General features: G+C 40.1%; 1 protein-coding gene across 1 annotated transcript in view; it reads left to right on the forward strand.

The window, feature by feature from the left end:
• The first annotated feature begins 299 nt into the window (after positions 1–299).
• CNEP1R1 (CTD nuclear envelope phosphatase 1 regulatory subunit 1) overlaps positions 300–11,968 on the forward strand; it is a 14,716-nt gene continuing 3,047 nt past the window's right edge. Inside the window, exons 1-5 of the mRNA XM_010855078.1 lie at positions 300–453; positions 1,506–1,577; positions 3,783–3,856; positions 8,558–8,667; positions 8,783–8,837. Of these exons, the coding sequence (XP_010853380.1) occupies positions 429–453; positions 1,506–1,577; positions 3,783–3,856; positions 8,558–8,667; positions 8,783–8,837 (336 nt within the window). The 5' untranslated portion in view covers positions 300–428. The remainder of the gene's footprint in view (positions 454–1,505; positions 1,578–3,782; positions 3,857–8,557; positions 8,668–8,782; positions 8,838–11,968) is intronic.

The raw sequence follows: 11,968 nt of genomic DNA on the forward strand, positions 1-11,968 counted from the left end.
TCCGACTCTTGGCGACCCCATGGACTGCAGCACGCCAGGCTTATTTAAGTAATGAAAGAATCAAGCCGGAAACTAGAAATACACACACGAATGAATGAACTTTCCGGGACAGGCTGCAGTTCCTCCCCAGGGCAGGAGGCGGCGCTAGTGTCACGTCAACTCAGCCGCCGACAACTCTTGGTCCCTCTGGCTGACCGTCCAACGCCGGTGCCCGAGGACCGTGAGGGAACTAGCCAGTAGAAAGCCGTCTTAGTTATAGGGTCTGGCGGAAATGTCCAATAAGCGTAGCGGGTCTATTCAAGGGGCGGTGCCAAGAAGAGGGGCGGAGGGAAGCGGTTAGAGGTGGGAGTTGGCGCTGCGGGCCGGGTAGGGACCGCGGAGCTGAGATGCGGACGGGGCCGCGCCGGTGACCGGAGCTGCCGCCCGACATGAACTCGCTGGAGCAGGCGGAAGGTAGGGTGCGCCTCCTGGGTCCTTCCCTAACTCCTCCCGGAAGCTTGCGGGGCTCTCGAGGCGCCGGAATCGTGGGAACTGGTCGGGAGAGAGGAGGCCGCGAAGGATGGACTGACGGGGCCCGGAGCTGGGGGCGCGGGGGCCGGCCCAGGGGCCAAGGGGCGGCCGGACACGGCCAGGCACTGCTTCCGGCGCGCCTGGCCTCCGCCGGCGCTGGAGAGGCGCTGCGTCAGCTCCCCCCTCATTCCCCCTGCGTGGACCCGGGAGCTTCTCGCCCGGTTACTTCTATTTCTTACTCGTTAGCAAACGGTTGTACTTTGTGCCTTGTAGGGCGCTAACTCACTTTATTTTTTTCTGATAGTCGTTAAGAGTTGTATCCCTAATTCCTGCCTTGGTTTTTGGTAACTGCCGGGGTAAGGGAGTGCTTCTTGGTCTCCTTTTTAAAGTTTGAAAAGCGCAACTGAAAATGATACCTTACCTTGCTCATTCAGAGGGAACACCTTAAACGCCCCTGTCTTGTAGAACCAGGCGTCGGCGCTCCAGAAGTGCCACATAGATCGTCTTGTAAGCTCTTGGGAGGCTGGAAAAGGGAGCGTCTTTCCATTACCCCTCCGTTAGCTGTATCAGTCCAGTAAGAGCAGACTGAAAGCGTAGCTGTTAATTAAACATAAGGGCATCGAGACTTTGGTCCTAGGTAAGACATTATCCAAATACGGAGTTCTTGATTCCAACAGAGTTAAAACTCGACTTGATTTTGATCCTTTTTTTGCAACCCCAAATTTCTAGCTTTTGGCGCCGACTGAGGCTGCTGCTGATTTTCCACATACCATTTTACGAGGAACCAGCTAGTTTTCTTATATGTGAAATTGGAACTATAGAAACCTAGTGTTTCTGTCAAGTGCATAAAGGTGTCATAGTGAAGAAGTAAACAGTGCAGTCATACGTGTAAGTTGGTGTGCAAGACCTGAAGCAGTTAGAGTATTTAAAATTCATCGTAATAGATTCAGACTAGTAAGAGTAGCTAATTTCAAAATTGAAATCTTTTTACCTAGATCTCAAGGCTTTCGAGAGGAGACTTACTGAATATATTCATTGTTTGCAACCTGCCACTGGACGTTGGAGAAGTAAGTGCTTAGACATTTTTTTAAAGGAAAATAAGCTGACAGTTGATACTTTTATTCTACCTAGCAGTGATTTGCTTTCACGTAAAACTTTTGATTAACGAATGCTTGCTTAAAAAGCAAACAAATGCTTGCTTTATTAAACCATAAGGTTCCCTTTTGTTTTGACAGTTTTAGATCTATTTAATTTTGTAAATAACAGCATTTTAAAGAAATTTTAAGAAAAGAAACTGATAGCCCTAAAAGGATAGTCTTATTTTGTGTGGTTGAATTTTTATTTTTATATTAAAATACATATATTTTGTTAGACATATATGGCAAATCTGGTTACCAGAACACGTGATAAAAATTTCAGTGATCTGTTTAGCAGTTTTACAGTTTGCCTATAAACTATTGAAGTAAAGTTTGTTAAAGGAAGTGATATTCACCAATACTGTAAAATGTGACTTGAAAGAATTGTAGTTACTGCCGCATGGAAATATATAGGAAATAGGAAATGTAGACAAATATATAAGTGATAAGATCAGTAAGCAGAATACTTTGGTAACTTATGTTGGGAGAGTCTTAATTTCTTGGCTGTTCATTGCTGAAGTCTAATTTTTTCCAAGAAGAGTGAAAAGTGAAAATCATTCAGTTGTGTCCCACTCTTTGGGACCCCATGGTCTCTATTATAGTCCATGGACTTCTCCAGGCCAGAATACTAGAGTGGGTAGCCTTCCCTTCTCCAGGGGATCTTCCCAACCCAGGGATCACACCCAGATCTCCCGCATTGCAGGCAGATTCTTAGATGAACCACAGGGAAGCCCAAGAAGGACATCCTTTATTTTGAAGTAGGATTCAGTTGGTGGGACTGAACTGAAGAGCACTGTTGAAGTCAGGGGTCTTTTCCTATGTCAAGGTTTTTTGTGTAATTTTTAGTAAATCTGTGTGCAAAGTGCTAATCATACATTACAGGAATTCTGATTGGTCAGAATTCACTAGTAGTAATGATTTTTCTCAAGCTCTCCCGTTTACCTAGGAATTATCCCGAAAACCTTATTTCACTGTTACTTGGGAATCTTTTTAAATGTATAGGAGTATAAAATGTAATATAATGAATACACTTTTTCTCTGGTTCACAGTCTCAGTGCTTCCATATAAACGACATCAGCTTGTTTAGTATACCCATTTGTATGAGGTCCTGTCTGGTGGGTTTGATTATGATTTTGCTTCATTTTAAGAAAAGAAAAATCTGTATACTTTAGTATATTTCTTATTGGAAATATAGAAATGTAAGAAACTGAGTTTAATCTGTTCTGAGCTGAGAGCATAAATTTGAAATTTTGAGTATTATTAAATAACTAAAATGAGATTGTTTTTCTGTGATTTGCCTCTTCTAAAAGTGCATCACCAGAGGTTCTAGATAATTAAGGTTTCGCAATATTTCTGTTGGTCTTTGAAGCTTGATCTGTAAATTTTTTAAAATGTTTGCATCCCAATTGAAAGAAAGTTAACTGTCTTGGTCTCTAGAACATTAACTAGGTCTTGGTGCCCCTGTATTATTTTTAATAGTATAATAGTATTTTAGTAATACTATTTATTCTCAGGTTTTACTTATGCTCTATCTAGAATTTCTAAAATAATTCTACCTTAATGAGGAGAAAGAATCTTTCTAACTTGTACTGTCAGTAATTCTACCCCAACTTTCCTTAAGTCCCTTAAAGAAAATCTGATACTGATGGGTGTGTTCCACACTCCCTAACACTGACCTTTGTTTAATTCAACAACAGGCGGTTGTCTGCAAGGCAGAATTCTTTAGTCCAGGTTCTCAGTGCATTCATGAAAGAGTCTTTGTTTGGTTTGTTTACATTAAAAAATGAGGTTTTGGTGGGGAGTGTTTTTTGTTTTGAATCTGCAGAAAGCATAAAGCACATAACAGAAATTTACATTAAAGTTTTACCACTTTGGTTCTTACTGCTTTTAATTTCATAAATCTATAGAAATACTGACTAAAGAATTCAGGGGGACAGTATCCGCCTCAGTTACTAAGGTTCACATTGTTTTAGAGAATTCCCCAAGGTCTTGTGGCAAGTTTCCCTAATTCCTGAGTGGAGTACATTTTCCCTTTAGTGAAGTGCTGCATCCTCTGGCTGTTGTTTATTAAGAACTGGTAGTAGTATCACATTAATGGCTTATTTCCTTACTAATTTCGTGTTTATCTTTCATCAGTGCTTCTTATAGTGGTATCTGTCTGTACAGCTACTGGTGCCTGGAACTGGTTAATAGATCCCGAGACACAAAAGGTAGAAGTTTTGATTTAAAATCTTTCATAGATTAAGTGAGACAATGGCTATAGCAATGCTTTGTTTTTTGTAAAGTATTAATCAAATGCTTCCTATTAGTACTAGTAGTGATATTAATCATGTTAAAAATATGCCTTATATTAATTTGCTTGGAAAAAACTTCAGCTGGCTATTGCGGGTCAAGTATCTTTGCCAAGAAAAAGATTTAAGAAATACTACTTAAATTACTTTTCATCTCTGAACTTGTATGCAGTTGTTATGTATCTCCCTATTACATATTTCACTGTAAACACTATATTTTGTTTTGTTCGTTTAGTATCATCAGTACCAACTTTTAAAAACTATACAGCAACATTTTCTTCTATGAGTTACTTTTGTTAATGCCTTTCCTCACCCCGTAAAGCATTTGAGACAACTTTGCAGTAAGCATTATGATTAAATAGTAGATGTAAGTGTACTAAGCAGCCAAGACCAGAAAAAAACAGGAGGACGTCAGAACCAGAACGGAAACCAGCTCACTAATACCATAGACCATCTGGGCCAGCATAATTGCCAGGGTCTCTGAAGTGGCACACCACCCTTATGACAGAAAGCGAAGAGGAACTAAAAACCATCTTGATGAAAGTGAAAGAGAGTGAAAACGTTGGCTTAAAGCTCAGCATTCAGAAAACTAAGATCATGGCATCTGGTCCCATCATTTCATGGGAAATAGATGGGGAAACAGTAGAAATAGTGTCAGACTTTATTTTGGGGGGCTCCAAAATCACTGCAAATGGTGATTGCAGCCATGAAATTAAAAGACACTTACTCCTTGGAAGGAAAGTTATGACCAACCTAGATAGCATATTCAAAAGCAGAGACATTACTTTGCCAACAAAGGTCCGTCTAGTCAAGGCTGTGGTTTTTCCAGTGGTCATGTATGGATGCGAGAGTTGGACTGTGAAGAAGGCTGAGCGCCGAAGAATTGATGCTTTTGAACTGTGGTGTTGGAGAAGACTCTTGAGAGTCCCTTGGACTGCAAGGAGATCAGTCCTGGGATTTCTTTGGAAGGACTGATGCTAAAGCTGAAACTCCAGTACTTTGGCCACCTCATGCAAAGAGTTGACTCATTGGAAAAGACTCTGATGCTGGGAGGGATTGGGGGCAGGAGGAGAAGGGGGCGATAGAGGATGAGATAGCTGGATGGCATCACCGACTCAATGGACATGAGTTTGGGTGAACTCCGGGAGTTGGTGATGGACAGGGAGGCCTGGCGTGCTGCGATTCATGGGGTTGCAGGGTCAGACACAACTGAGCGACTGAACTGAACTGAAGTCACTGCCAGTTCCATGGTTTTCATCATGAAGAGAACAGATGTGTAAATTCCCTAAACTGTCAGAGTCCTTCTTTTTCAACTTCATTTTATCTTTAAAAAAAAAAAAATCTGCCTGAAGTTTAATATAGGAGACATTGAGAGATCTCCCATTGGACACCAAGAATATCGCTGTGCCAAATGCAGTAACAGATTTCATAATGTTATTTCTTGAAGCATCCTTTGATGAAACATGATAGCATGTTTCTGAAATTTCTACCTCTTTCTACCAACTTGTGCCTTAATTTAAAACTTGAGCTTTTTTGTTAAAGGAAGTAATCATCTTCAGTTTTTCAGCGAAGTTTCTTTTCTCCCAGTTCAGCTTTCTTTAGGTATTAATGATATTGTAATTTTCACAAAATTAACCTTCCCCTTTTAAACTATAACTAGATAAACTATTTTCAGTAGCTTTATTTACAACCGTTAAGTTATATAGAAGAAAAACTTATTAATAAGACTTTTGTCAGCAGTCTAAATGGCAGTTCAGACAACCAGGGGGTTATTTACCATGTAATCTCTCTGACTTTATCCACTGAGGTGGAAACACAAAAGAATAGGAGCAGGGGAGGTTGGTGATGGGATTTCACGTTAATAGAGGGGTTTTTATAATGGATAAGAAACCCTCCTGTGTGTCCCTTTATAGCTGGTACTCATCCTTAGGGGAAGAGTGAAGGAGGCTGGCAAGCAAAAGGTCTGTCTTGGGAAATGAATCTGACTTCTAATTGGGAAAAACATAAGCTGATTTCAGCTAGTTGACATCTTAATAAAACATAGAATTAAATGTAATATGAAATAGGCTCAAAATTCTGTAGTTAATGTAATTCTCTAAATTAGGTGAGAATGTAAGTATTAGCCTAAATGTCAACTCTGTATTTCAATATTTAATAACTTCAAACCTGACAAACAGTGATTGTGTCTGTAAGAAGAGTTGCAGACTCGAAAGCCAGTGGCTAGGTGGAGGGGCATAGGGGAGAGGGAATGTGGCAAACTGGAAAGTACAGGAGTGCCCAGACTAAAGGAGGAAATTGTTACTTGGGTGCAGTTGACTGTTGCCATGGAGGAAAGAAGGCGGATGCTAACCTAATTAAAACTAAAACACTGTATGTGCTAATATTGTGCAGGGCTCATAAAACACAGCTAGCCTGTGGGAATTGAACTGTCCTCAAGGGTTTAAGAAGACATTACTCTGGAATATTAATCTTTCTTCAAGATCCCATCCTTCTGGGAGCTTTCTCCTTCCTGATGTTTTCAACCTGTCATCTCTTCACTTGACAAATTTATTTAAGCAGTACCATGCTAGGCCACTGTTCTTCCTTAAGTTTAGTTCTCTGTCTTGAAACATGTACACACATCTTAGTATGAGAGTGGAGCACAGATGCCCTTAGTTTGATTCTGTTGCTCCCATTTAGTTTCTAGTCCACTTGATTTCTTTTTCTAGACTCTAAATACTTGCCTTCGCCATCTGCATTCTGATTCCCAGTAGTCTGGCTTCAGTGCCTACGCTTGTTCCCATTCTGGATCCTGTTCCCTTGTCCTTCTACATAGTCTCAGAATTGTGGATGGTTCTGTTTTTTTTCTACCATCTGATTATGCTCATATCTGAAATTAGCTCTTTGTTTCTCTTGAACTGTAGTTTTTTATGGCTAGCTACTAATTATTCTCTTCTACTGGAATGTCCTGTGGCCATCTAAATCTAGTAACTTCAAAACCAAACTCATGTTTTGTTTCTTTCAGAAAGAAAGGGTGATGCTGAAACTCAGTCTTGTAAGGATATGTAGGAGCTAGCCAGGTGAAGAGAGAAAAGGAAAATGGTAGTGATTAGACTGAGACCAGGTTGTGTATGCAGTTTGATCACTTCTGCTTTTTAACAGGGAAGATAACTAGATCATGTCTGACTTGTGTTTTTGTTGAGATTAGAGGCTTCATCTCCATTCATTCAACAATATTGAGCACCTATATGTGCCTGGGTGGTTGCTCAGTCGTGTGCACCTCTTTGCGACCCTTTGGACTGTAGCCCGCCAGGCTCCTCTGTCCAGGGGATTTCCCAGGCGAGATTACTGGAGTGAGTTGCCATTTTCCTCCTCCAGGGGATCTCCCCAGCCCAGCGATTGAATCCCTGTCTCCTGTGTATCCTGCATTGCAGGCTGAGTCTTTACCTACTGAGCCACTGGGGAAGCCCCTGAGCACCAATATTTGCCAAGTCCTATTTCAGGTGTTGGGAAAATAGCAATGCCATGCCCAGAACAGTATCCCTCCGCCTGCAGAACTTTTTTCTTTTTTTTTTTTCTCTTTGGCCATGGCACTTGGCATGTGGAATCTTTTCTAACCAGAGATCAAAGCCCTCTTCTCTGGGAGCATGGAGTCTTAACCACTGGACCGCCCGGGAAGTCCACGGAACTTGTAGTCTTACGCTTTTTAAATTACTTCTCACTAGGAAGGGTTCAGTAAATGTTGTCAGTAGGGTATTTTTTTAATTATAGAATTGAATTTGTAATGGTTCAAGCATTTGGAATGAATGGAGGGAATATTACTATATTGTTTTGCTGCATTGAAGATTTAAAACAGACATTAATTTGTGTAGCATAACAATAGGAAGAACTGGGATTTGGGAAAGTCCTCAAATTCCTTTTTTTTTTTTGCCTTGCCTCGCAGCTTACGGAATCCCAGATCCCTCTTGTTCCTTGTTCAGTGGCTAAGTCATCTCTGACTGTTTGCGATCCCATGGACTGCAGCATGCCAGGCTTCGCTGTCCTTCACTGTCTTCCAGAGTTTGCGCAGACTCATGTCCATTGAGTTGGTGATGCCATCCAACCATCTCATCCTCTGTTACCCCTTCTCCTCCTGCCCTCCAGTCTTTCCGAACATCTGGGTCTTTTCCATTGAGTTGGCTCTTTTCATTAGGTGGTCAAAGTATTGGAGCTTCAACTCCAGCATTAGTCCTTCCAGTGAATATTCAGGGTTGATTTCCTTTAGATTGACTGGATTGGTCTCCTTGTCCAGCTGACTCTCAGGAGTCTTCTCCAGCACCACAATTCAAAAACGTTGATCCTTCTTTATGGTCCACCTCTCACATCCAGACATGATTATGGGAAAAACCATAGCTTTGACTGTACGGATCTTTGTCAGCAAAGTGATGTCTCTGCTTTTGAATACAGTCTAGGTTTGTCATAGCTTTTCTTCCAAGGAGCAGGCCATGGCAGTGAAAGCCCAAAAGCCACCAGGGAACTCACCAAATTCTCGTACTTTAGAGAATGAAATGTTACATGTGTTCATGTACAAGTAAAGAAGTAGGAACCAATACTGTTCTAAGATTTTTAACATTTTTATATTTCAAACTCTTGTTTTGACAGGTGTCCTTCTTCACATCCTTGTGGAACCATCCGTTTTTCACCATTAGCTGCATCACTCTAATAGGCTTATTCTTCGCTGGGATTCACAAGAGAGTGGTCGCACCGTCAATGTATCCTTCATCATGAGTTGAATTTTGTTCTCTGAACTAAACTAAAGCACCTCTCTACGTGTTGTTAAAAGCTTACTTTTGAAATACAAATTTTCCTTTGACCGTATTTATTCAGTATAGCTGCTCGATGTCGAACTGTGTTAGCGGAATACAACATGTCTTGTGATGATGTGAGTATTTTCATTAGAAAACTGTAGACAACATGTGAAAGGACTGAAGTTCTTTGGTTTAAGTAAAACAAGCATTAAAGATAATTTGTCTCAATGGAATTAATAGGGAGAATATTCATTGTAGCATTGATTTGAAGACACTTTTTTTAAAAACATTGTAACATCCCTGAAAATTGAGATATATCTAACAGTGGTGTCTCATAGTTAAATTGGTAGAGAGTGTAATCTGTCTTAATGACAGAAAGTCATGATGCACCTTCTAACTGAAGCTGTCTTAGATTCGGTGAAATACAGTGGTCATTATTGGCCAAAAATGACTCTCTGGGAGTTGGTTTTATGAACTACTGTTATTTATCTTATGCTGTTGTGTATATAGAGTTTTAAATAGAGTAATAGATTAATTGATAGACTATAGACATATGAACCTGCCGTGTTTTTAAAAAAGTTAATCACATATCAATATGATGAGAATATGTCACAATTTTGATTTTATTTATAAAAAGCATTTTTACCTTCAACTTAAAAAAACTATTTAGTAATACCTACCCAGTATAGAAGATTAGAATAAAAGGTCAAAAAAATTCTAGGGCAGGATAACAACTGGATTGGTGAAAGAGAATGATAGAGGATAGTATCCATGATATTTGAAGACCTATTAAAAATTAATAATAAAAAGACAAATAGTACATTTTTAAAATGGGAAAAGGTTAAGTCATATTGCACAAGTGGAAATACAAATGGATAAAGGTGAAGACTGGACAGCCTCATTTATCATGGAGGAAGTACAAAGTTAAACAGTTCATTTATAAATATCACCTGTCAGATTAGTAAAAATTAAATACTTTATAACTAGTGTGGTGGTGAAAGGATGCAGCCACACACTGCTTGTTGGGACTATACATTGATACAGTGGGTTGCCATTTCTCTCGCCAGGGAATCTTCTTGACCCAGCAATTGAACCCACAACCCAGGTCTCCTGCATTTTAGGTACATAACTTTACCATCTGAGCCACCAGGGAAGCCCTTTTTGAAGGATAGTTTTCATCAGTCTTATAAAACGTAGTATGTGCTTGCCTCATGACCTAACCATTCTGTTTTTCTTCTACCCTGGTTGGGGGTACCATCCCACAGGTACACAGGGTTGTTCATTATAACCTCCTTAGTAGTGAAAAAAAAAATGGAAATAATCTTTGTGTCTCAACAAGGGAGTGGTGAAATAGGCTGTGGGAAAGCCATATCATAGGAAATCAGAAGTAAATCTGTAAATACAGACATGGAAGCATCCAAGACATAATGTAGGAGCAAAAAGTAAATTAACAAACAATATGCTCAGTTTGGTGCTTTTTTTTGTTTTATGTTTTAATTAGGGAAATTTCCAAACATAAGAAGGCAAAGAGAAGAGCTAAATGAACTTCATTTATCCTCAAGCGGTGTCAACAGTAAATCAGCTCTTGGCCATTCTTTTTTATTTTCATGGCCATTCTTATGTCATGTGTACCGCTGCCCACCTTCCCCATCATCAGGTTATTTAGAAATGAAACGCTTAATTAGCATGTTAGAAGCACCAAATTTTTATTCATATGTGTGAATATAAGTCCATTAAAAAAACAGTATGTAAGAATTCATGCTAAAACTGTTTTCTTCTGTAAGAGGACTAGAATTTGAGGTAAATGGAAAGGATGACTGGCTTGTCTTGTTTGAACTTTTTATTAAATCCGTGGTATTTTTATACAGTGGAATACTGCACATCTTATAATAGCAGGCTAAAAAGGCACAAAAGTGCTGAAACATAGTGGCGCCGCTGAGTTTCAGAAACACACTGAGTCAAAGAAGCGGGAGCAGAAAAACACACGGTGAGGTTCCATTTATTTAAAGGTCAGAGACAGGCAGGTTAATCTATGGTGAGCAGTTATGTCGGGAGCTCAGGTTCCATTGACCTTGGAAAGAAGTATGGAGGAACTTTCTAAGTGGTGACGATGTTCTGTAGCTTGCCTTGAGAGGTGGCAACTTGGGTCTATACATTTGTCAGAACTTAACAATTTTATATGAATTACACCCCAGTAAACCTTTAGAAAACTTAGTAAAAGTTCTACCAAGATACAAAAGTATTACCAAAAATTAAGGGAAAGTAAGACTTGAGATAATCACGATGGTGTGATTACTGACCTAGAGCCAGACATCCTGGAATGTGAAGTCAAGTGGGCCTTAGAAAGCATCACTACGAACAAAGCTAGTGGAGGTGATGCAATTCCAGTTGAGCTCCTTCAAATCCTGAGAGATGATGCTGTGAAAGTGCTGCACTCAATATGCCAGCAAGTTTGGAAAACTCAGCAATGGCCACAAGACTGGAAAAGGTCAGTTTTCATTCCAATCCCAAAGAAAGGCAATGCCAAAAAATGCTCATAAACTACTGCACAATTGCACTCATCTCACACTCTAGTAAAGTAATGCTCAAAATTCTCCAAGCCAGGCTTCAGCAATATGCGAACCATGAACTTCCTGATATTCAAGCTGGTTTTAGAAAAGGCAGAGGAACCAGAGACCAAATTGCCAACATCCGCTGGATCATGGAAAAAGCAAGAGAGTTCCAGAAAAACATCTATTTCTGCTTTATTGGCTATGCCAAAGCCTTTGACTGTGTGCATCACAATAAACTTTGGAAAATTGTGAAAGAGATGGGAATACGAGACCACCTGACCTGCCTCTTGAGAAATCTGTATGCAGGTCAGGAAGCAACAGTTAGAACTGGACATGGAATAACAGACTGGTTCCAAATAGGAAAGGGAGTACGTCAAGGCTGTATATTGTCACCCTGCTTGTTTAACTTATATGCAGAGTACATCATGAGAAACGCTGGACTGGAAGAAACACAAGCTGGAATCAAGATTGCCGAGAGAAATATCAATAACCTCAGACATGCAGATGACACCACCCTTATGGCAGAAAGTGAAGGGGAACTCAGAAGCCTCTTGAAAGTGAAAGTGGAGAGTGAAAAAGTTGGCTTAAAGTTCAACATTCAGAAAACGAAGATCATGGCATCCGGTCCCATCACGTCATGGGAAATAGATGGGGAAACAGTGGAAACAGTGTCAGACTTTATTTTTTTGGGCTCCAAAATCACTGCAGGTGGT

Source organism: Bison bison, unplaced genomic scaffold (genome assembly GCF_000754665.1).
Source record: "Bison bison bison isolate TAMUID 2011002044 unplaced genomic scaffold, Bison_UMD1.0 scf7180017853731, whole genome shotgun sequence".
Lineage (NCBI taxonomy): Eukaryota > Metazoa > Chordata > Mammalia > Artiodactyla > Bovidae > Bison > Bison bison.